Raw genomic sequence first — 22531 nt, forward strand, 5'->3', positions numbered from 1 at the left:
TTAACAGGCAGCTCTATCATTAATGATTTTCTAAGAATACAGCATCTTACTGAATAGCAGTATGCACAATGATCTAAACATCTCTGGAATACAGAGAAAATGCAAACAAATATACTTGGTTTCATTTAATAGATAGATTTCCTTAAATATCATCTATAAAAACATGTTTTTCCACCAATTTGTCAAAGATGGGTTATAACTTAGTTTTCAATTTACCATTACTTTTCAGCTTTGTTTCATCCACTTAATCAATTACTTACTAAACAAATAATAGATGTTGCAATGAACTCTGAGGATTCAACAGTGAATAAGATTGTACACTGCTGGAGCTTTCTCTGATTTTACTTCTATTTTTATAAATTGTATATAATCTGGGCAATATAATTGTATATAAAGGGCAATACCTTATTCCCCTTTATGTCTCAGTCCACAGAGAGACTTCTATGACTCTTCCCATGGGTAGAGAGGACTAGAAGAAACCTTCTCATCCTTCCCTCCACATTTATTCTTCTGTAAGATTAACACTATGCTTATTCTGCACAAATTATGGAGTAGCTGATATCACTTCTAACAATACTAAACCAATACTTACTAGTAAGACTACTGCAACTCAAAGAAGTTTTCGCTTCTCTTACTTCTCTGTGCTTATAGCCGTAATTCCATCAGTAGTTGTATCTTGCACCTTGTGGTAGTGTTCTTGTTACCTGTAGTTCTCATACCTCCTTTTTGATAAACTGCTTCTAATGCGCTATGGACTGGGAATCTATGACTGAGCTAATTAAGATTCTGTATAATTCGTGGGCACTTCTAAGGAAGATGGTGGAGTAGGAGGACCCTGGCCTCACCTCCTCCCATGGATACAACTAGATAACAACCACATCAGTGTAAATAACCCAGAAAACGACTGGAAGACTCTCCACAGCTAAATGTAGGGAAGAGGCCAGATGGAAGAGGGTAGAAAGGGTAGAAATGTGGTCAAGGTAAGGTCTACACCAACACACATAATTAAAACAGCAAAAAGTAGTGATAACAAGAGAAGTTTCCAAACAGCAAGAGATGGGGCTCCTCAGTGGCTCAGTTGGTTGAGTGTCTGACTCTTGGTTTCAGCTCAGGTCATGATCTTACAGGTGGTGAGATACAACCCTGCATCAGCTCCGTGCTCAGTGGGGAGTCTGCTTGAGGCTTCCCTCCCTCTGCCCCTCACCCATTAGCATGCATGTATGCACTCTCTCTAAAATAAATATACAAATCTTAAAAAAACAAAACAAAACAAAAACAGCAAGAGAAGACAATTACATACAAGGGAAATCCCATAAGACTATCAGTGCATTTTTCAGCAGAAACTTTGCAGGGCCAGAAGGGTGTGGCATAATATATTCAAAGTGCTGAAAGAAAAAAAAAATCTGCAGCTAAGAATACTCCATCCAGCAAAGCTATCATCAGAATAGAAGGATAAATGGAGAGTTTCCCAGACAAAATTCAAGGAATTCTTGACCACTAAACCAGCCCTACAAAAAACGTTAAAGGGGACTCTTTGAGTGGGAAGGAAAAACCTTAAGTAGAAGAAAAGTGGGAAGCACAAAAGCAGTAAAATAAGTATATTTGTAAAAATCAGTCAAGGGATTCAGAAAACATAAGGATGTAAAGTATGACACCATATGCCTAAAACATGGCGGGGGGGAGAGCAAAGAATGGGTTCAAACCTAAGCAACCATCAAGTTAACATAGACGGCTATATGCATAGATTTTATATATAAACATAAAGGTAACCACAAATCAAAAACCAGTAATAGATTGCAAAAAAATAAAGAGAAAGGATTCCAAGTTTATAACTGAAGAAAGTCAACTAACTGTGAGAGTAGAGAACAGAGAAGAAAGGAACATAGAAGAACTACAAAAACAACCCTAAAATGAGTAATAAAATGGTAATAAGTACATACCTAGCAATAATTACTCTGAATGTAAATGGACTAAACAATCAAGAGACACAATGGATAAAAAAGCAAGAACCATCTATATGCTGTCTACAAAAGACTCACTTAAGACCTAAAGGCACATGCAGACTGAAAGTGAAAGGATGGAGGCGCTTGGGTGGCTCAGTCATTAAGCGTCTGCCTTCGGCTCAGGTCATGATCCCAGGGTCCTGGGATCGAGCCCCGCATCAGGCTCCCTACTCCACGGGAAGCCTGCTTCTCCCTCTCCCACTCCCCCTGCTCGTGTTCCGTCTCTTGCTGTGTCTCTCTCTGTCAAATAAATAAAAAATCTTAAAAAAAAAAAAAAAAAAAAGAAAAAGTGAAAGGATGGAAAAGCATTTATCATGCAGAGGGAAGTGAAAAGGAAACTGGGGTAACAATACTTATATTGGACAAACTAGATTTTTAAAACAAAGACTATAACAAGAGACAATGAAGGTTACTACATAATAAGAAACAATCCAACAAGAAAATGTAACAACTGTAAATATGTATGCACCCAACATGGGAGAAACCAAAGACAAAAGGCAGCTAAAAAACATAAAAGAAGTAGTCAACAGTAATTCAGTAATAGTAGGGGACTTTAACACTGCACTCACATCAATGGATAAATCATCCAAACGGAAAATAAACATGGAAACAGTGGCTTTGAATGACACATTGGACCAGATGGATCTAACAGATATATTCAGAACATTTCATCCTAAAACAGCAGAATACATGTTCTTTTCAAGTGCAGATGGAACACTCTCCAGACAAGATCACATATTTGGACACAAAACAAGTCTCAACAAATTCAGGAAGATCAAAGTCATACCATTCATCTTTTCTGACTGCAACGCTATGAAACTAGAAATCAACCACAAGAAAAAATCTGGAAAGAACACACATACAGAGAGGCTAAATACTAAACAATGAATGAGTTAACCAAGAAATCAAAGAGGAAATCAAAACATACATGGAGACAAATGAGATTTAAGTCACAATGGTCCAAAATCTTTGGCATGCAACAAACACTGCACCAAAAGGGATTTATAGCAATACAGGCCCAATTCAAGAAGCAAAAACAATCTCAAATAATCAACCTAATCCTGCACCTAAAGGAGCTAGAAAAAAAAGAACAAAATCAAAAACCAGAGGGAAAGAAATAATAAAAATTACAGCAGAAATAAGTGATATAGAAACTTAAAAAAACCAATACAACAGATCAGTGAAACCAGGTACTGGTGCTTTGAAAAGATCAACAAAATTGATTAACCTTTACCCAGACTCACCAAAAAAAGAGACGATTTAAGTAAGCAAAATCAGAAATGAAAGAAGAGAATTAACAACCAACGACACAGAAATACAAAGGATTGTAAGAGAACATCATGAAAAATTACATGCCAACAAATTGGACATTCTAGAAGAAATGAACAAATTCCTAGAAACATATAACCTCCTAAAACTGAATCAAGAAGAAATAGAAAATTTGAACAGACCAAATACCAGCAATGAAATTGAATCAGTGATCAAAAAACTCCCAGCACGGGGCACCTGGGTGGCTCAGTCATTAAGCGTCTGCCTTTGGCTCAGGTCATGATCCCGAGGTCCTGGGATTGAGTCCCACATCGGCTCCCTGCTCTGCAGGAAGCCTGCTTCTCCCTTTCCCACTCCCCCTGCTTGTGTTCCCTCTCTCGAGGTCTCTGTCAAATAAATAAATACTTAAAAAAAAACAAAATTCCCAGCAAACAAAAGTCCAGGATGAGACAGCTTCACAGGTGAATTCTACCAAACATTTAAGGAAGTTAAAATCTATTCTTCTCAAGCTATTCCAAAAAAATATGAAAGGACGGAAAGCTTCCAAATTCATTCTATGAGACCAACATTACCATGATATCAAAAAAAAAAAAAAAAACAACAGATAAAGACACAACAAAAAAAGAAAACTACAAGCCAATATCTCTGACAAACATATATACAAAAATCCTCAACAAAATATTAGCAAACCCAAACCAACAATACATTAAAAAAAATCATTCACCCATAATCAAGTGGGAATTATTTCTGGGACGCAAGGGTGGTTCGATATTTGCAAATCAATTAATGTGATACACCATGTCAACAAGAGAAAGTATAAAAACCATATGATCGTTAATAGGTGAAGAAAAAGCATTTCACAAAGTACAATATCCATTCATGATAAAAACCCTCAACAAAGCAGGTCTGGGGGGAACATATCACACATAATAAGGGCCATATATAAAAAATCTACAGCTAACATCATATTCAATGGTGAAAAATAGCTTTTCCACTAAGGTCAGGAACAAGACAAAGATGTCCACTCTCACCACTTTTATTCAACATAGTACTGGGAGTCCTAGCCATAGCAATCACATAAGAAAAAGGAATAATAGGCATCCAAATTACAAAAGAAAAAGTAAAACATTCATTATTTGCAGATGACATGATCCTATATATAGAAAACCCAAGACTCTACCGAAAAACTACTAGAACTGACAAATGAATTCATTAAGGTCTCACAGGATATAGAATCAATGTATATAAATCCATTGCACTTCTATACACTAATAATGAAGTAGCAGAAAGAGAAATTAAGAAAACAGGGGCACCTGGGTGGCTCAGTCCATTAAGTGTCTGCCTTCAGCTCAGGTCATGGTCTCAGGGTCCTGGGATCGAGCCCACATTGGGCTCCCTGCTCAGCAGGAACCCTACTTCTCCCTCTCTGCAGCTCCTCCCCATCCCCGCTCATGCTCTATCTCTCTCTCTCTCTCTCAAATAAATAAAATCTTAAAAAAAATATATTAAGAAAACAATCCCATTTATAATTGCACCAAAAACAATAAATTACCTAGGAATAAACTTAACCAAGAAGGTGAAAGACTGGGATGCCTGGGTGGCTCAGTCAGTTGAGTGTCTGCCTTCTGCTCAGGTTGTGATCCCAGAACCTGGGATCAAGTCCTGTATTGGGCTCCTTGCTCAGTGGGGAGCCTGCTTCTCCCTCTACCTGCCATTCCCCCGGCTTGGGTGCATGGGGCATGGGTTCTGTCTCTCTCTTTCTGACAAATAAATAAATAAAATCTTAAAAAAAAAAAAAAAAAGAAGGTGAAAGACCTATATTCTGAAATTATAAAACACTTATCAGGCGCCTGAGTGGCACAGTTGGTTGAGCGCTGGACTCTTGGTTTCAGCTCAGGTCATGATCTCAGGACTGTGAGATCCAGCCCATGTCAGACTCCATGCTCTGCTAGCAGGGAGTCTACCTGAGAGTCTCTCTCTCCCTCTCCCTCTGCCCCTCACCCTACTTGCTCACTCTCTCTCTCTCAAAATAAATAAATAAATCTTTAAAAAAAGACAATTATAAAACACTGATGAAAAAAATTGAAGATGACACAAAGAAATGGAAAGATATTCCATGTTAACTGATTAGAAGAATATTGTTAAAATGTGCATACCACCCAAAGCAATCTAAGGATTTAATGCAATCCCTATCAAAATACTAACAGCATTTTTCACAGAACTAGAACAAACAATCCTAACATTTGTATGAAACCACAAAAGACCCCAAAGAGCCAAAGCAATCTTGAAAAAAACAGGGGTGCCTTGGTGGCTCAGTTGGTTAAGTGTCCAACTCCTGTTTCGGCTCTGGTCATGATCTCAGGGTTGTGAGATTGAGCCCCTGTCTGGCTCTGCACTCAACGGGGAGTTTGCTTGAGATTCTCTCACCCCTTCCCCACACATAAATAAATAAATCTTTAAAAAAAAATAAGAAAACTTCCATTAAAGACATAAAAATTACTTTAGAAACAGTAAGAAAAAAAATTAAAGGGGATAAAAACACAGAATGTAGGAAATATTATGATAGTACACAGACACCTGTATAAGAATGTTCAGTGCAACATTATCTCCCAATAGTGAAAAATTAAAAACAACCTAAGTATCCATAACAGAAAACTGGCTAGACAAACTGTGACAGAACCATAAAATGCAAACAATGGGATACACTGCAGTTGTTACAAGAAAGTTGTAAAGAATGTGGAGTGCCAATACATAATGACATGGAAAAATATCCCTGAGATCTAAAGTGAAAAGAACAAGATGCAGAAATACATAATACGATCCCCCTTGTTTTTATTTTTTTATTTTTTTTTAAAGATTTTATTTATTCATTTGAGACACAGAGATAACAGAGAGAGAGAGAGAGAGAGAGCATGAGCAGGGGGAGAGACGGAGGGAGAGGGAGAAGCAAGCTCCCTGCTGAACCAGGAGCCCAGTGTGGGGCTCGATCCCAAGACCCTGAGATCCTGACCTGAGCTGAAGGCGGACACTTAACCATCTGAGCCACCCAGGCGCCCCTAATCCCCCTTGTGTTTAAATGTTAAAAGTTATATGTAGATGTTTGCTCCAGAAAATACAATAAACACTCAATTAATGACAAAGTTCACCCCTAGGGGAATGGGAATGAGGATGTTGTGGGGTGAGCAGAGAATTTAGGGCTCATGCCCTCTGTACTTTTTGAATATGCTTACCATGAGCATTTATTCCTTTAAAATTAAATAGCAGTATTAAAAAAAACCCTTAAAGAATGTGTTACCTCTTTTGAATCATTGAGATGTTTCTATGTGAAGCATTCTACATGAACACAAAACACGTACCAGAGTATTTGTTGACATACATTAAAAACTTTTTATTTGAAATATTAAAATTTTGGTGATGGAAGAGAAAAGAAACTGAAAGAGACGTGAGGAAAAAGATAAAGGAATCCAAGCTCATGGGAAGGAGAAAGTTAACACTGTACTCCTGTACACGTATAAACGTTCATTTCACTACCATCATAAAATAGAGTACCTTATGACATAATGTGTTAACTGATCCGTATTTTTTTTAAGTATGTTCTACTTTAGTACGTACCTAGTTAATCTGGGAATGAGTATACTTTTGCTCTAATTCAGTCTCTATGTGATTTGACCCTAAAAGAGTCATTTAAACTATCTACTACTTTCAATCTAAATTATCTTTCTGCTACTGGCTGGAGTGCTTAATTGTGATTATCAAGAGGAAATTGTGTTGCTGCAACACAATCAAGCCAAGGAGGACTATTACTGGAACTCCGTAGATTCGCTGAGGTTCCTCTTTTACTCTCTTGCCAAGTAGCCATAATTAATGAAAAACTGTAACAAATATAGTACTCTCAAAGACTCAGATCCTGCAGTGATAAAGGTTTGGGTTATTCCACTAGGCAAAACAGAACACACCCAGCCAAGATGCTGCAGAGGGCAAAGGAGAACAAGGAATTGGTTGTAGAAGGAGAAAAAACTGATTATAAACTTAGAACTCATAAGCAGCTGGAAACTCAGGAGCTGAAAAAGCTATTCTTTTTTTTCTTCCCACCCCCATTGCCTTAAATAAACATTAATGGTGTCAAATTAAATATATATATACACACACACACATATAGTATAAAAACACACACACGTAATATATATACACATATAGTATACATATACGTATATAGTATATATATACATATGGTACATACATACACATACAGTACATATATACATACACTATATATGTGTATAAATATAAATGTATACATACATACTTTGTTTTGTAATGTGTAGAGATTTATGATATTATGACTTCAAAAGGTCTTCAAAAAACCATCTTGATCTGTCTTTAGAGAAGCTTTATCTTAGTTCCTGCATTACTAAATATAATGGTATATATTTTCAAAACAGCATTTTAAGCTATGACATTTTAAGAACCTGAGAACACTTTCAACATACCTCACTACTATGAAAATGAGGTATACAGGATAACAAAAATGAGTAGGATCCTTTCTAAAGATCAGAACATTTTCTTAGTGGCAGTAGTGGTAGCCCTTAAAAGAAATTTAATTTAAAATGACGTAAATTACTGTTCTTGTTTTGTCCAAATTCTTATACTTAACCACATTGCTTCTTTTTAAGCAATCATAGTAACAGTGAGCCAAAATAAAATTACACATGGGCAGTGTGGTGTAGGTTAGGTAGAAGCTAGACCTAAGCAGTGGAAGGAATGCCCTAAGGCAGACTCCCAATCCTTGAAGGGGAATGACAGATAAGAGCTGGAGGCAAGGACGGTGATAAATCAGCTACACATTAAAAGCCTGGGGCACAACATCTGACCTTGTGGCTTCCAAGACCTTGGGGCTGACAAACTAAAGAGCCACAGGTGCAGAACAAGCGCTCTCCTCTGCACCTTTGCCCCTGGGTAACCCCTAGACTCATAATGCATTTGAATTGTGGGTACAGCCCCACCGGATGGAGAAAGGCTGCCCAGACCTTTCCGTACAAACCTTGTAGGGCCAAAAACTCCACCTCCCAATCCATGGGAGGAGTCTCCCAAATGACTGAAAACAGACTCCGTTAGAGACCACCCACAGTACATCGCAGCTTCTCCCAACCCATAGAGACGCAACAAATATCCAATCACAAAACAACATAGGGTAGGTTCCAACTGGTGGAACCTGCTGCTCTCCCATCTTGACAGTGTACATGCACTTTTTTTTTAAGATTTTATTTATTTATTTGACAGAAAGAGAGAGAGCAAGCACGAGCAAGAGTGAGCACAAGCAGGGGAAGCAGCAGAGGCAGAGGGAGAAGCAGACTCCCCGCTGAGCTGGGAGCCTGATGTGGGGATCAATCCCAAGACTCTGGGATCATGACCTGAACCAAAGGCAGATGCTTAATCAACTGAGCCACCCAGGCACCCCTGTACATTCATTTTAATAAACTGCTTTGTGCTTGCTACTTTCCTTCTAGCTGTCTTTATTAGAGCACAGATTACCACGCAAATCTTCTCATGGGGAATCCAAGGACTGAGACCTCCATTCACACAATGCATACTATCCCACTAGTAATATCTGTATTACCCTAGAATCAAGCTGATACTCATACGCATATGTACTGAAGCAAAAATGATACACTTTTCTCCCTGAAAATACATCATAAGTAAAATATCCAAAAGCTGTCACATGGCTTAGTTCTTTTGAACTCTCTTGCAAAATTTATCTGACCTTCAAATGATTCTCTATACTGGACAATATTTGGATGCTTCATGTTTGCCAATACTGCAACTTCTCTCCTTGATTCTTCCCTTTCTTTACTGGACATCTTAAATGGGAGAGAAAAAGAAAATATTAAATTAGACCATCAATAAACAATCTAAAAGTCCATCAATAAGAGAGTGGTTTAAAAACAACAGTACCAATAAAGCACAGTCAAAATAACAAAATAAAGACAGAAGTTAAAAAGAATAAGTTGAATCCACAAGTAAAAACATTTTAAGATGTTCAAACTAGATTAAGTTACAGAACAGTAGGTGTATTTTTTTAAAACACTTAAATACATAAACACAAGCACACAGCATAGAAAAAAATCTGCAAGGATATACAGACTATTCTAAAATTAGTGGTTCTCTCTGGGATTATGGTAGCCTTTCACTTTACATTATGCAATGCCATATATTTTTTTTAATTCTCTAACAATAAGCCCTATTGAAATCAGTGTATTAGTTCAATAACCAAACAAAAAATATACTTACTCTTGAGATGTTAATTTCCTTGATAACATATTGCCTGCCATCTTCTGTAGATTTAACAAGAATGGCTTTTCCAAATGAACCTTCTCCAATCTTCTGTAGTCTAACATACTTCTCCATGATTCTTTTTCTAAAGCATCTTAACAGATATACTAGACATTAAAAAAAGTAACAGTTAACAGAGATAAAACATGTCTTCAATAATAATTATAATGTTTAATTCAATTCTAATTCCCTAGTGATTTGCTTACTTAAAAAAATTTTTAAAAAACTATGATTGCTTAAAAAGAAGCAATGTGGTTTAAAATCTCTACTCAATGTTAAATGAACTTTATCCAATTTTACTCACGTGACAGTTATAACTAAAAAGAGAAAAATAATGACATTTCAATTTTATAAGAATGCTTTGGAAAGTCAAATACTGTATATACTTAATGTATATGGAGAGAGACAAACTTTTTCCTATGTGAATTAATTAGCAGCATTACTTTAGTACCTCCAATAAGAATACATTTCCCAAAGTTATTTAACTAATCCTCTTATTAGACATTTAAATTGTTTACATTGTCTGCTATTACAAAAGAACTTTAGATAAAATTTCTGTACATACATTTTTATGTACTTATTGTAAGGATCTCCTTAGGATAAATTATTTGTCCAAAGAATATGCACATGTTAAAATTCAGGAACATAGAGCTTAACTGTCTTACAGAAATGTCTACTAACTTACATTCTAACCAGCAGTATATAAAAGTGCCTGTTCCTAGACAGCCTTTTAACACTGGTTATTATTTATTAATCTTGGAGAAGCCATAAAGGGTAGTAGTTAACAAGCACTAAAACCTTAAGAGTCAGGAAGCCTGGATTTAAATCCTGACTCTCGCTTTTTTGTTATACGACACTGGACAAGTTACTCAGCTTTATGTGCCTTAGTTTGTTAACCTGTAAAATGTGGGTAACAATAGCACACACTCATAGAACTGTTGGGAGGATTAATTTCAGTATTACACTGTAGAACAGTGCCTGGCACATAGTGAGCACTGTGTCACTATTTGTTGCTATTGTTACTTATTACAATCAACAGAGAAATGGTGCCTCATTTTTTATTTCTTTTGCTTATCAGTTAATTTGAAAAATTCTTCCACATTTATTGAACATTTGTATTCTTTTTTGACCTATTCATGTTTTCTGTTCATTTTCTATTCGAAGTCTTTTTATTAATTTGTAAAAGTCCCCTCTTTAATGAAGATGTTAGCCCTCCTCTGTCAAAAATATTTTTTCCTTATATGCTATCTGCCTTTCAATTTTATTTAAATACAAAAATTTATTTTGCTATTATTTTGATATTAATTAAACATGTTATTAGTCTTTATATTTCTCCTTTTGGTATATAATTATATCCTTACTGTACCAAGATATTTGATAAAGGCCATTAGTAACTTTAGCAATAGTTAATTTCAGGAGAATGATGGGTGGGGACAGAAGCCAGAGCCTAAAAGCTAGTTAGTGAAAGCTTAAAAAGTCAAAGGGAAGGAGGAGGGAAAGAGAGTGATATGGTCACAAGACAATCATTAGCACTGCCTATTGACAAGACTACCCTTATTGTGGAGATACATGAATTCACTATATTAATTTAAAACTAATAAATATTTAATTTACCTAACTTGCTCTCTTCTATTTCCATTCACATCAAGCAGCTTTCTATGTATGATTCCCTTCTAAGAGAAAATGGGCTTGTCATGAAGCCCATAATAAAATTTCTGTGACAGTTTACCATATTTCTCATTGTAAATTAACAAATCCATGTTCTCATTTCATCCATCAATACTAAATTTGTTTAATTTTACTTTGCCTCTAAAATATGATCTAATCTCCTTAAATGACAAAATTTATATTCAGGGCCTGTAAGACCAAAATCCAGAACCCAGCCTCTGGTAAAATCAATTGGATAATTATGCCTTAGGAAATTTTGTGGGAAAGAGCCTTCTTCTACCTTAGAAAACATAATAACCATATTGCATTTCATATTTCTGTAAGATAGGACAAGACTTTAGCAATTTAAAGAGAAATAAGAAATTAACTATTACAATAGCAATACAGCACCATCAGTGAGTTAAAGAAGTCATTCCAAACGTACATACTCTCCTCTCAAATCCAAGTTTGGTCAACTGGCATAATATAATGGCTATCTGGGTACCAGCCAGAATTTAATGATTTCTCCAGGACATGAGTATATTACATTATCATGCTATTTAGAAAAAAATATCAAGATAAACTCATCTTAGAAAACTAAATTTCATAAATCAAATTACATTAAATAATAACCATATAATGAGATTTCACAACCATCATTATTCTGTGACTGCTGCCAAGAAAAAGAAACAAAATTAGTCAATTTGGCTCTGCCTCAAAATTTAGTTGCCAATTCCTTTCCAGGGACCACACTAATGAAATGGAAGCTCCAAGAGTCCCTATTACTGCACTCTACTGCCTACCACATTACTGATCATTGTGGTTCTGACAACTCAGTATAGGAAATCTACTGTCCCTGGTAGTGAAGAAGGATGACTCTAATTGCCATTAAATGATGTCAATACAGAAAGCTTTCTGAATAAAAGACATGTGGTAAATGAAGTTTCGGAGAAACTCACAACTTCTCCTTTTCTGCAGAGTCTACACTAGACTACTGTAGTACACTGGAGGAAGTGAAGGGGAAAACGGAAAGATAGAGTACATTCAGTGTCTTACAACATATTTAACCGACCTACTTATTTTCTAGTCATGAGACTCCTCAGCTGAATTACAATCCTAAAAGATTTTTCAAACCAAATGAAAAACAGTGACAAAATGTACTATAGGCTTATACATCCACAATCATCATAACGTACAACTGAAAGAACAATCTTGTTCTAATTTCATATTTGTAATAAACTGAAAATACGAGTGTTTGTCCTTTTATGCTTCAGTTTCCAACATCAAATGAAAATCACATACCAACTTGACAGTATTCTTAGGGTCTCTAACAATTATATCAACTTAATCTCTATAATATTAAAGACATTTCAAAGCATAAAATCAAAGACATTTTTGACATTTGAGCTTTCCAGAGAGTTATGTGATACAATAAATAAAGCAATGGATTTGGGAGAGAAAGTTACATGACCAAGAAGCAAACCACCTGACTTCTCTGCACCTTGGCTCCTTCATCTGAAAACACTAACAATTTAAACATAATGCTATCTTAAGGGCCCTACCAACTCTAATAGTCTGTGATGCAAAGAGATGAAAATAAAAGAGTTGAGTAGATCAGAAAATAGGAAACTTCAACATTGTTTAGAATTGTACCATTAGCCACAAAGAGTAGGAATGACAGAGAGATATAGCCAAAGCCTTTCCTTTAGAGAAATTAAAAGAAGACACAAAAGTAATTTCTCCAGCCTGTATCTTTAAAAAGTCAAAAAATAAAGTGCAATTTAGAGTTAAACATATTAAACTGAACCTCTACTTCTTCTACCTCTACTTCTTCCCTAAACCTAACACAACTTTAAAGAAATCAAAAAGGCAGAACAGGAGAGTAAGCAACAGCAATAAATTTCTGGAAGCTGACAAACCTAAGAATAAGCAGCAACTGACTTAGGAGACTAGAGAAAACAGTACTGTAACCCAGCAGTGGCAAATAGGTCAATTTCCACTACAGACTAGCTCAATAATTAGAATAAGGTGCTTCCGAGATTGAGGATAATATCAGAACTAAAACAGAATTGGCTGAAAGACTATATAATACGCAGTTAGACACACAGTTTGCCTCCTCTACTTCTCCCAGTCAGGTGACCGTCCCTCTCTCCTGTTGGCAAAAGACTAGAGTTGTCTCTAGATTGGTGATACCAACACAGCTGAGAATGGTACCATATAAATATGGGAGATTAAGTGAAGGCTGACATAATAAATGGTTCCAATCATGATGCTGTAGCTCATTACACACCATCCCACTTCCCAAAACAATCAAAAACACTAAGTAAAATATATAAATGACAGAAATTGAGGGTTTATAATCCTTGAGAGGTAGGAAAATACTAGTGAGTTTCAGATCCATCCCAGCCTTCTCCCTGAAGACATTTTCAAACTGCGGCATAGCACGATGGAGCTTAAGTAGAAAGCAGCAATCTTATCGAGCTGAGGAGAGAGAAGTCAGAGTTAAAGGCTGCCAAAATCCTAGAGAGAAGGAAAAAGAACAGGAAAAGCCCCAGATTCTGCATATAAATTTTTCTCCCATCAGTTAGCCCATTCCTAAGTTGTGCATACAAAGAGCAAGACTAAAACACACTAGTCCTAACAAAGCCTAACACCATTCCTTGATAGGATCAAGGAAGGTGATCTGCTGATACTCCCATCAACCTGCCAGAATAAAACATAACAATTTTTCGGAAGATACATGTTCCAGAGCCTCTATGACTTTATTTACAATATCCAGCATCCAGTCAAAAATTACAAGGCATGTAAAAAAAAAAAAAAAAGAACTAAATAACCAAGACCAAAAGAAACAACAGAAATAGAATCACAGGGGTGCCTGGGTGGCTCAGTCGTTGAGCGTCTGCTTTTGGCTCAGGTCATGATCCCAGAGTTCTGGGATCGGGCCCACATCGGGCTCCCTGCTCCGCGGGAAGCCTGCTTCTCCCTCTCCCACCCCCACCCAACTTGTGTTCCCTCTCTCGCTGTGTCTCTCTCTGTCAAATAAATAAAATCTTAAAAAAATAAAATAAAGAAACAGAATCACAAATGACTCAAATATGGAGCTATCAGTAAAGGATTTTAAATAACCATAAGTAATATGTTCAAGAAAAGAAGAGGAAAAGATGAACAAAAGTGATTTTCTTAAAGATGGAGAACTTCAACAAAAAACTGACATTTATTTTTAAAAATTAAATAAACATTCTAGAAATGAAATATGAGATATATGAAATTAAAAAGGCACTGCATGGGTTTTACAGCAGTCAGGATACAGCAGAAGACAGGACTGTTAACATGGAAAATGAACCAACAGAAAATATTCAAGAAAGAACAAAAACACACTCACAAAAAAGAAAAATAGGTGGAAAGATTTAATATAAGAAAGATTTTAATTCTTAGTCTCTACATTTAATTCTGCCCTATTAAAAACACAATCTTTGTGGGTGACAGTGACTAGACAAGCTGATTTGAAGTTAATATGAGAAAAAAAGAATAGTCAGAGAAATACTGAAAAAAGAAAAGAAAAAGACCAATGAAGGAAGACTCTTCTACTCAATATCAAGACACATTATAAAGCTACAATAATTATGAAATTGACAGGCAATCATTGAAGGTCCAGAAACAAATCAAAAACATTTTTGGGAGCGCCTGGGTGGCTCACTTGGTTAAGCATCTGCCTTCCGCTCAAGTCATGATCCCGGGGTCCTGGGATCGAGCCCCATGTCGGGCTCCCTGTTCAGTGGGAAGTCTGCTTCTCTCTCTCTCTCCCCCTCTGCCCCCTCTCCCCTTAGTGTTCTCTCTCCCTCAAATAAATAAATAAAATCTTAAAAAAAAAAAACACAACATTTTTTGGGGGGGCACCTGGGTGGCTCAGTCAGTTAAGCGTTTGACTCTTGATTTTGGCTCAGGTCATAATCTCAGGGTCATGAGATCGAGCCCCACATCTGGCTCCATGCTGGTTGTGAAGGCTGCTTAGGATTCTCCCACTCCCTCTCCCTCTCTCTCTCTCTCTCTCCCAAAAAAACAAAAACAAAACACCATATTTTTAACTTGGTGGATGACCATGGTGATATTTCAAATTGGTGGGGAAAAGTTAGATTTTGAAATAAATAGTATTTAGACAACTAGGAAGTAATATGGAAAAGAAAAACTTAAACCCATTTTCTTCACTTTACATCAATACAAATTCTAGATGATAAACTACTTAAATGTAAGAAAAAAAAAACAAAATAGGAATAAAACATGGGAGGATGACTTTTATAATCTTAGAGCAGGGCAGCTGAGTATGACACAAACCCAAAAAGCCTTAAGGTATTAATACAACTACATAAAAAACATGTATAAAAGGGGTGCCTGGGTGGCTCAGTCAGTTAAGTGTCCAACTCTTGATCTTGGCTCAGGTCTCAATCCCAGGGTTGTGAGTTCAAGCCCCACGCTGGGCCCCATGCTGGCATGGAGCCTACTTAAAAAAGAAAAAAATCATGTATAGCAAAAACTAGTATAAGTCAAAATTCAAATGACAAAAAGGAAAAAAAAATGTATGTATTAGTTCATATCACCAAGGGCTCATTTTTCTAATAAATAAAACATTCCCACATAATCATAGGACAAAAAAAAAAAAATCTAACAAAAATAAACAATGGATATGAAGTTACAAGTTAACAACAAAAAGGAATGTAATTAATATTAAAATGTGCAAAAGTACCCAATCTCTTGTAAAGAGAAATACAATTTTAAAGTACGGGATAAATTTTATGTTATGTATATTTTACCTTGATAAAAAAAAGTACAAGTGACAGCATTTTTCACCATTCAGAACAGCAAAATTCAAGTAGTTTGTTACTGTACTATGTTGGAGGGGAACATAAGGAAACAGAATATGGTGAGAATACAAATACTAGAGATACAAATACTAGGGAAAATAAAATTCCATAATATCTACCAAAATTATCAGTGTTCACTTTGATCCAGCAATTCCATTTTTAGGAATCTACCCTGTAAGTATTTCCAAACATATGAAAATGATACATACACAAAGTTTCCCTGTGCAGCACTGTCTGAATTGGTAAAATGTAAATATCCATAAGCAAATCAAAAAGAAGCAACATTTATATTGATATGGATAATTTCTAAGTACCAGAATCACAAACATGGCATACTATCATTTGTGTATTAAAAGGAAATATATAGGTATATGCTTATTCTTATTTACTTATACATGTGAACTATATACTTATTTACTTATACATGTGAACATATGCAAATATATAAAACCTCTACATGTATACACATACATTGCTTGTGTATGTAACACCTCTGAAGGGATACACAATAAACTGGTACACCATTGGCTGCCTTCAAGGAAGGGAACTCAGTAAGAGGAAGATTTTTTTAATCTTTTGTACCTTATGAATTTTAAGCCATATGAATGTATTATTTATTCAAAATAGTAAAATTTAAAAAGTAATAAATGCTGACAGAAAGAAGAAGAATGCTAGCTAAATCAATTTCTCCAGTTAAAATCCTTGGACAGTTCCCCATTTCCAAACTTCTAACCCTGACATTCAAAGTTTTCCTATATGGCATACTTCTTTTCAACTATGTCAACTATGCTCCACAAAAATATCTTAGCCTCTAGGCAGATTAGACATCTTTCCTTACATTTAACTAAAAAAATTTTTAAGCTACAATAAGCAATGTTTGACATAATAAAATTTGTGTACCAAATACGAAAAATGCCAGAGTACATGAGCAAAAACTATATCCCCTCCAATCTGGAACTTTAAGTCTCTTCAGTTGTTTCAGCTATTTGATGGACAAATTTTCCTTAAGGGAAACATTGGTAGAGGAATGTCAATAGATTTCAAGAAGTCCCTATGGTACTGTCTGCAGCTACAGTCCATATATATGGTTTCCCAAATATTAAGTAACGTTTGGATGGTGGGAGAGGGACAATTTACCTTCTCCGTGAGTCAAGTCCCTGACTTATTTATTATTCAAAAAAGCAGAAAGCAAAAATGGGATTCCTATTAGACTTTCTTCAAAACATGTTTTTCCTCTCTGTAAGCCTATACAGACAACAATTAATGGTTTCCCTAATGGAAACTACCAACGTCTAAATAATTTATATTCATGAAATGGTGTCATGACCACAATTAGATTAGAAGGGAGAGATTAGAGAAAATGTACTTGGAACACAATGTGAATGTATTAAAATGACCTCAAAAAAACTGTGGCCAAGTTCCATAACCCTTACTAAACTCCTAATGCGTGACTCTTACTGTGTAAAAACCTGTTTTCCCACAAAAGAAGCTCCTTACCTTTCACCTAGAACAAAGAGCAATCTTAAATAAAATAGATCTGTGGATTTTAATACCAAACAAATCTAAACTAGAAACAAAGGGCTACTTCTCTCCATATTTGGCTCCCCTCCATCATCTCTACAATACTGCTGCATCATAAGAAAAGGCTATTATTAGCATATATTGGATATTACTGTTAATCCTTCATAAATACTTCTGATGTTACCACGGCAATAAAAAAATTTCTGCTTCTTGGGAGCAGAGCTTACGTTAGATAATAAAAATTAGGCCTGTATAAAAAAAGTTATGATGAACTCTCAAAGTAGTACAACTTTTAACGCCTCTCATAGGGAAACTGTTTCAAATAATGTAAACTGAAATATAAGATTATAAACTAAGCAGTTAATTGCTACTCATTTTTAATTAAAATGTATGTCACTTAAAATCGGAGACAACATAAATGCAAAGTAAATGACTGCTTATCCATACCAAGATTTGTTATTTTAATTCCTTTATCACTATAGCTTTTTAACTAATGTCCAAGGACTGCTTTGTAATGTATATTGTTCTTTAGAGAATTAACATTTTAGTGAGGTGGAAGTACTATTTTCTGTGCACTTAAAGTATCCCTGCAAGCTCTATATAAGCAAGTCGAAGCAAGGTCTCCTCATTTCCAATATGATTTTACTCTTTTGTATATCATTGCTTCCCGCAAGTTCAACTCACCTCAACGACACAGGGCGTTAGTCGGAATAACGGTCAGGATCAATAAGCAAGCATCCGCCTAGGTGTAGCAGCCTTCCTACGGCAGTTAATGAGGCAGAGGCACCATCCCGGATTTTGAAAATGACATCCTGAAAGAGAAACCAAGTCTATCTAACCTGCAGCAGCTCACAGGCCAGTTGAAGAGGGCAATGAGACTCCCACTCCCGACACCAGACTTTGGCTGACCCCTCAGGCTTGACTTCTTCCCGCCTCCGGCAACGCCCCGTGAGACAGGTCCACACTACTCGGGGCAAACAAATTGGTTTCTGAGCCCCTTGGAAACGGCGGGCGGTGGAGGGGGAGTGCCCGGGTTACCGCCCCTGCAACTTCACAGAGGTTGTTGCTAGTGGCCTCGGCAGGATGGGGGTGGGGAGATGGCATTTGGGACTGGGAGGCTACCTGCCTGCCACGTCCTTCTGCCTCGCACGCCGGTACTGGACTCGGAGCTACGCGGAGAACTGCTTACGACTCGGAGCTGACGACTCCGCGCCCTAGCGCCCCCAAACCCTAGAGCGAATGCAGAGGAAGGGGGAGCGGCCGGCGCGTCACTGGCGCTGGCGTGTGACGTCAGCGCGCGGAAGCCGGCGCGCATTGGGGGTGGTGGGGAAGGAGGGGCGCGGAGGGGCGGAGCCAAGGCACCGCAGGTGGGAAATGATGCGGGAGAAGGAAAAGATGAAAAGGAAAGAAAGGAGTAAGGCAGAGATGAGGTCTAGAGCTCAGTAATATAAGCTGATTTTGAATAAAGCATTTTATAAATTTGTCCCACATATACTACACAGAGAAAGGGATTTTTTTTAACGTGAAGTCTGTTACTTAGGGATACCGCATTTTTAAAAGTAATTTTGCTTTAAAAAGCTAGCCTTTTTCTAGCACATTTTGGATGATTAAAGCAAGAAACTACTTTTAAGTATTGAAAATTTTTTAGAAGACTATAATGTGGCTTTCTACACATTTACATCCAATGTGTGTATAAATTACTTGCCGGTATATTGAAAGATGGTTGAACTTCAAGGCAGGACTTTAAAAGATAAGAACAGATTTTCTTGTTTAAGGGATTAGGTCTATTGCCCTTAATAGCCCTATGGCTAAATTGCCTTACCTTGAGTACCTCTGAAATACTGGAGAATCCAAATTTGAAGCTGAAGGAGGATGATGGCTTGTCTAGTACATAAGTTACACTCCAGGTTGTACCTGTTGTACATGTGATGTATGTAGCCCCCTGGAGTGTTCACAGATTTTGCCAGAAACCTCAGAGGTCAAAGATTCAGATCATTGCTTCAACGAAATCTGCTTCCTTCTCTCTCATCCTCTCTCCAACACACCAACACCCAAGACCTCTCTGAGTTTTTCCAGTTTTTGGTTTAACCATGCTTTTATAAGAAACACTTAAAAAGCAAAAAGAAAAAGAAAAAAAATACTTTATTACTAAGCGTGGAAATTGAAAGTTTTTGGCTTCTTTGCCAGAAGATGGCACTGCAAGTCATCTAACCTGGCAAATTGGAGAAAATCTGCTTTGGTTTATCTCTTCAATCTCCACCCAAGCAAAAGACTTGTTTTCCTCATTTTCTCATTTCTAGGCTAATCTCCTGTGACCCCTCCCACCCACAGTTAGTAGGAATTTTGGTGTCTGAATGCACAATAACTCTAGCGCTACCCACGTACTTTTGTACAGCAAAGCAACATAAGAGTGTTGCCATTGCCAATCTAAGTAAATTCTCTTTTGCTGCTTTCATGAAGAATGGCTAGTCAGATACCTCCTTAGATCATTTTTCAGGCTCCTGTCATAGACTGTTGGTGGGAATATAAAATGCAACAGTCTTTGTAGAAGGTATGCTAGCAATATGCATATCCTTTTGACTTCTTTTGCCAATTCTGTAAAATAGCACCATACAACATGCCACTCCCAGAGTGATAGAATTGCTGACAGAAGGGAATGGCTTAGGGGCGCCTGGGTGGCTCAGTCATTAAGTGTCTGCCTTTGGCTCAGGTCAAGATCCCAGAGTCCTGGGATCGAGCCCCGCATCGGGCTCCCTGCTCAGCCAGGAGCCTGCTTCTCCCTCTCTTGCTCCCCCTGCTTGTGTTCTCTCTCTAGCTGTCTCTCTCTCTGTGTCAAGTAAAAAATCTTAAAAAAAAAAAAAAAAGAAGGGAATGGCTTATACAACCTCCATTCACTGGTAATCTCTACCATTTGTTTCTCTGTACCTGCCAGGGTAGCCGCAAGACAAGTGAACAAGCAGTTCTAGACCTGGTTGGAAAAGATAAACTCTTACCACTGCAAGTTATTCTTTTTTCCCCTTCCCTGAAGGCTTAACGATTTTGTTGGCTGGTTAGTGGGGAGGGAGTAAAGCTAATCTGAATATTGGTAGTTTTTGTTATTAATGCTTCAGCTCAGTTCTAATCAAAAGAAACTATAATTTCCAGTACAAGAACCTGATTTTATTCACATAACTTATTTTGCTATGCCTCCAAATATTTCCTATATGCTGAGGGCTTACTAATTTTTGCTTGTTGGGCTTTATTTTTTTTCCAATTTTATTAAGATATCATTGACATACAACACTATATAAGTTTAAGATGTATAGTTTAATGATTTAACTTACGTATATTATGAAATGGTTATCACAATAAGTTTAGTTAATATCCATGATTTCATATAAAGAAGAAAAAGTTGTTTTTCTCTTATAATGAGAACCTCTAGGATTTTTTTCCCTTAACAACTTTCAAATATACTATACATCAGTCTTAACTATAGTCATGTTGTACATTATATTTCCAGTACTTAATTATCTTATAACTGAAAGTTTGTAGCTTTTGACACCTTTATCACATCCCCCCATGTACCCCACCCTACTGAGGCCTTTTTAAAATGCATACTAAGATCTGTGGTCAAAAGATAAATTAAGCAACCAGAATAGGCAGAATAACGACCACCCAGTTATGTCCCTGCCCTCCAGTCCCTGGAATCTGTGAATATATTAGGTTACATGGCAAGTGGGAATTAAGTTTGCAGATGGAATTAAAGTTACTAATCAGCTGGCCTTAAAATAGGGAGATGATCCTCGATTATCCAGGTGGACCCAATGTAATCACAAGAGTCCTTAAAAGTGAAAGAGGAAGGCAAGAGAGTCAGAATCAGAGGGAAATGTGATTATGGAAAAAGTTTAGAATGATAGGTTATAAGAAGGACTCAACTCCGCTGTTGCTGGCTTTGAAGTTGCAAAAGACACAGAAATGGATTCTCCCCTAGAGCCTCTAGAAGGAGGCTAACACCTTTATTTTAGCTAGTGAGATTCGAGTTGAACTTCTAACCTACAGAACTCTAAGACAATAAATTTGTGTTGTTTCAAGCCACTAAATTTGTGGGAATTTGTTGCAATAGCAGATTAATACAAACTCCTATTCTCTTAAGGTTCCAGGAGCAAAGTAGATCAGGCTGACAGGTAAATTATTTTTATTGTATAGGAAAAGCCCAAAGCTGGATCTGTAAAAACACCTTGTTGGGAATTATCTCAGCCCAAGGAAGCTCCTTCTTAACCATCTTCCCTAAAGTAAAGGATCTGGTAAGAACCCCAATCAAACAGGATCCCTTCTGTAACACTTGCTGAGAAGAAATGAGATCAAGCTGGAAGTATTCACATTAGGACAAATAAAGAAAATGTTCAAGGGCTTTCATTGGTTATAGTCCTTACCATGTAAAACACCCAAGTCTGTTGAAGAGGAGATTTACCACCACTAGATTCTTCTAACAAAAATACTGAAGGAATTTTGGAGAAGGTTCTTCCCCAGATGGAATCTATTGTTATATCACCAAAATATCCTGTAGCACATTGTTTAGATAGATCGCCCCATGTCTAAAGTACTGGTTCTGGGGTGCCTGGGTGGCTCAGTTGTAAAGCATCTGCCTTCGGCTCAGGACATGGTCCCAGGGTTCTGGGATCGAGTCCCACGTCGGGCTCCCTTCTCAGCGGGAAGCCTGCTTCTCCCTCTCCCCCTGCTTGTGTTCCCTCTCTTGCTGTGTCTCTCTCTGTCAAATAAATAAATAAAATCTTAAAAAAAAAATAAATAAAGTACTGGTTCTAACTGAATGCTGCTTATTAACTGGGAATAATTAGGAATATGCATGTTTAGGCCTAAACCTGGAATAATTAAAACAATTTCTGAGAATGGAGCCCAAGCAAG

At 36.9% G+C, this 22531-nt stretch overlaps 1 protein-coding gene across 9 annotated transcripts in view; it reads right to left on the reverse strand.

Annotated features, from left to right (window-relative positions):
* LOC118519942 (serine/threonine-protein kinase Nek1) overlaps nt 1–18912 on the reverse strand; it is a 230519-nt gene extending 211607 nt beyond the window's left edge. For 7 of the 9 annotated variants that reach the window (XM_078069434.1, XM_078069435.1, XM_078069431.1 and 4 more), the window contains exons 1-5: nt 18752–18912; nt 18314–18441; nt 11217–11275; nt 9561–9709; nt 9034–9130 (exon numbers count right to left, since the gene is read on the reverse strand). In XM_078069434.1, the coding sequence (XP_077925560.1) occupies nt 9034–9130; nt 9561–9709; nt 11217–11241 (271 nt within the window). In that variant the 5' untranslated portion in view covers nt 11242–11275; nt 18314–18441; nt 18752–18912. The remainder of the gene's footprint in view (nt 1–9033; nt 9131–9560; nt 9710–11216; nt 11276–18313; nt 18442–18751) is intronic. The other 2 variants (XM_078069428.1, XM_078069430.1) reach the window with 2 other exon arrangements.
* Between the last annotated feature and the right edge of the window lie 3619 nt (nt 18913–22531).

The sequence above is a fragment of the Halichoerus grypus genome, chromosome 3 (genome assembly GCF_964656455.1).
Source record: "Halichoerus grypus chromosome 3, mHalGry1.hap1.1, whole genome shotgun sequence".
Taxonomy (NCBI): Eukaryota; Metazoa; Chordata; class Mammalia; order Carnivora; family Phocidae; genus Halichoerus; species Halichoerus grypus.